The sequence below is a fragment of the Trypanosoma rangeli genome, assembly GCF_003719475.1.
Source record: "Trypanosoma rangeli strain AM80 chromosome Unknown Tra_15.4_contig_00151, whole genome shotgun sequence".
Taxonomy (NCBI): domain Eukaryota; phylum Euglenozoa; class Kinetoplastea; order Trypanosomatida; family Trypanosomatidae; genus Trypanosoma; species Trypanosoma rangeli.
In genome coordinates, this window is record NW_021705897.1 from 6642 (window position 1) to 8633 (window position 1992).

The following is a 1992-nucleotide window of genomic DNA, read 5'->3' on the forward strand; positions in this document are numbered from 1 at the left end:
CGGTTTGGTTTATCTTTGTTCATCCTGTTATTAGCCATTTACGTGGAGGGGGCTTCTTCGAGTGGGCAGATCATTGTTCCTGCTCTTTCTGTGCAAATTCCAAAGGATGCCTCGGGGACAAGTTTGTCCACTGCTACCACGCTAAAGGTTCGCAGTCTTGCCGCTGGCCAGGTGGACCGGATCGTATCGGCGGCGTTACCGGATGGTATGCTTCTGTCGAAGGATGCTCGTACCGCTTTGTAAAAGGCAGCTACACTCTTCCTGTTCTACCTGTCATGTCTTGCTGAGGATGAACGATCTCGGGACGCAACGAAACGGGTGACACTTTCGGCGCAGGACATAAGGTCGGCGCTAAAGGCTGCCGGCATGGCTCATTTGATACCGCTGCTCAGCACGGGTAGTCATATGAAGCGTCACCGTACTTGAGGACCGTTCTTTGCTTTAGGGAGTATTGGGCGTTTATGAGTTACTTGGTGTGCACGTGCGTCTGCTTGCAGTGCGCCACAGCCTGTTGTTTCATGTCAAAAAACAGCGGAAAAAGTGGCGTGCAGAAAAGGCGATGCATCGCCTAATGGACGGTGGTGCTGCCGTTGCGGATGGCTCTGTTAGGGCATGCGCTCAAGCCGAAAGGGCAACCCAACTGGACACCCTCACAATTCACGCCAAGCGAGCTAACGCAACCGCACCGTTGGGGTTTTCTCTGTATGGGGAGCGTCCCTCTATACGCCGACTGGCCGTCTCAGACTACAGGGACGACTCCGAAGATAATCCCACCGACAAAAATGTGAACGACACTCCTTTTTCAGAGGCACTCCGTGCAGCAGGGGTTGTAGAGCCTTGCTGCGTTGTTGGATGGCGCATTCTACAGGTTGACGGTGCTGATGTGACGAGCAGCAGTGACGTCATTGCACTTCTTAAGGGGAAACATGCGTTTTCCATGACACTCGCTCCTCCTGCATAAAGACTTGTCATGGACGCATGTACCGCTCTTTGTTCCCCTCTGAATATATATATATATATATATATATATTATTATTATTATTATTATTGCAGAGAAGCATGCAAGATTTTGGAGATTAAATTGCCGCACACACACACACACACAAAATGCCAGTAGCATCAATTCTTGCGGGTATTATTGACAAATTCTTTTTGAGCCTCACATACGAGGCATTTCTATTCTCCCTCAATGCTTTTAGGGATTAGGTAGTATAGCACCTTCCAAGCAACCTTCAAAAAATCACAGCAGCGCCCATCGTGCCGTTTCCCCTGCAAAATAATGATGATTACCTATTGTTCATGAAGTTAGCCCTTCAATCCGATGCATTAGTGACGATTGAACCCCGTTCACTTTCGTGGCTGATGCCGCTCTTCCTCTCTATCTCTCTATCTCTCTCCCCCTTCTCTCTCGCTCTCTGTGTGTTGCTTTTCACGTGCCTGCCTGCTGCCTCGCCATTGCTGGGGAGCCGTGTGCCCAAGTGTGTCTGTGTAAGCAGACCCTGCTTGAAGTTGATTAAATGCTTCTTCCGGTTTGGTTTATCTTTGTTCATCCTGTTATTAGCCATTTACATGGAGGGGGCTTCTTCGAGTGGGCAGATCATTGTTCCTGCTCTTTCTGTGCAAATTCCAAAGGATGCCTCGGGGACAAGTTTGTCCACTGCTACCACGCTAAAGGTTCGCAGTCTTGCCGCTGGCCAGGTGGACCGGATCGTATCGGCGGCGTTACCGGATGGTATGCTTCTGTCGAAGGATGCTCGTACCGCTTTGTAAAAGGCAGCTACACTCTTCCTGTTCTACCTGTCATGTCTTGCTGAGGATGAACGATCTCGGGACGCAACGAAACGGGTGACACTTTCGGCGCAGGACATAAGGTCGGCGCTAAAGGCTGCCGGCATGGCTCATTTGATACCGCTGCTCAGCACGGGTAGTCATATGAAGCGTCACCGTACTTGAGGACCGTTCTTTGCTTTAGGGAGTATTGGGCGTTTATGA

The 1992-nt window shown here is 50.2% G+C and overlaps 2 protein-coding genes and 1 pseudogene across 2 annotated transcripts, besides 3 other annotated features; all 3 read left to right on the forward strand.

Moving 5' to 3' along the window:
- The first annotated feature begins 11 nt into the window (after positions 1–11).
- Positions 12–423, forward strand: TraAM80_04902 (hypothetical protein; annotated as a pseudogene).
- A 148-nt stretch (positions 424–571) lies between these two features.
- On the forward strand, positions 572–961 carry TraAM80_04903 (uncharacterized protein; the record flags this gene model as incomplete). Its single annotated transcript, XM_029381809.1, has 1 exon — positions 572–961. One exon carries the CDS (start codon positions 572–574, stop codon positions 959–961), a length of 390 nt encoding a protein of 129 aa, XP_029238290.1.
- Positions 962–1004: 43 nt separating this feature from the next.
- Positions 1005–1030: a microsatellite.
- Positions 1031–1049: a microsatellite.
- Positions 1050–1087: 38 nt separating this feature from the next.
- Positions 1088–1105: a microsatellite.
- A 194-nt stretch (positions 1106–1299) lies between these two features.
- TraAM80_04904 (uncharacterized protein) lies at positions 1300–1770 on the forward strand (the record flags this gene model as incomplete). Its single annotated transcript, XM_029381810.1, has 1 exon — positions 1300–1770. The coding sequence occupies one exon, from the start codon at positions 1300–1302 to the stop codon at positions 1768–1770; it is 471 nt and encodes a 156-aa protein (XP_029238291.1).
- Positions 1771–1992: the final 222 nt, after the last annotated feature.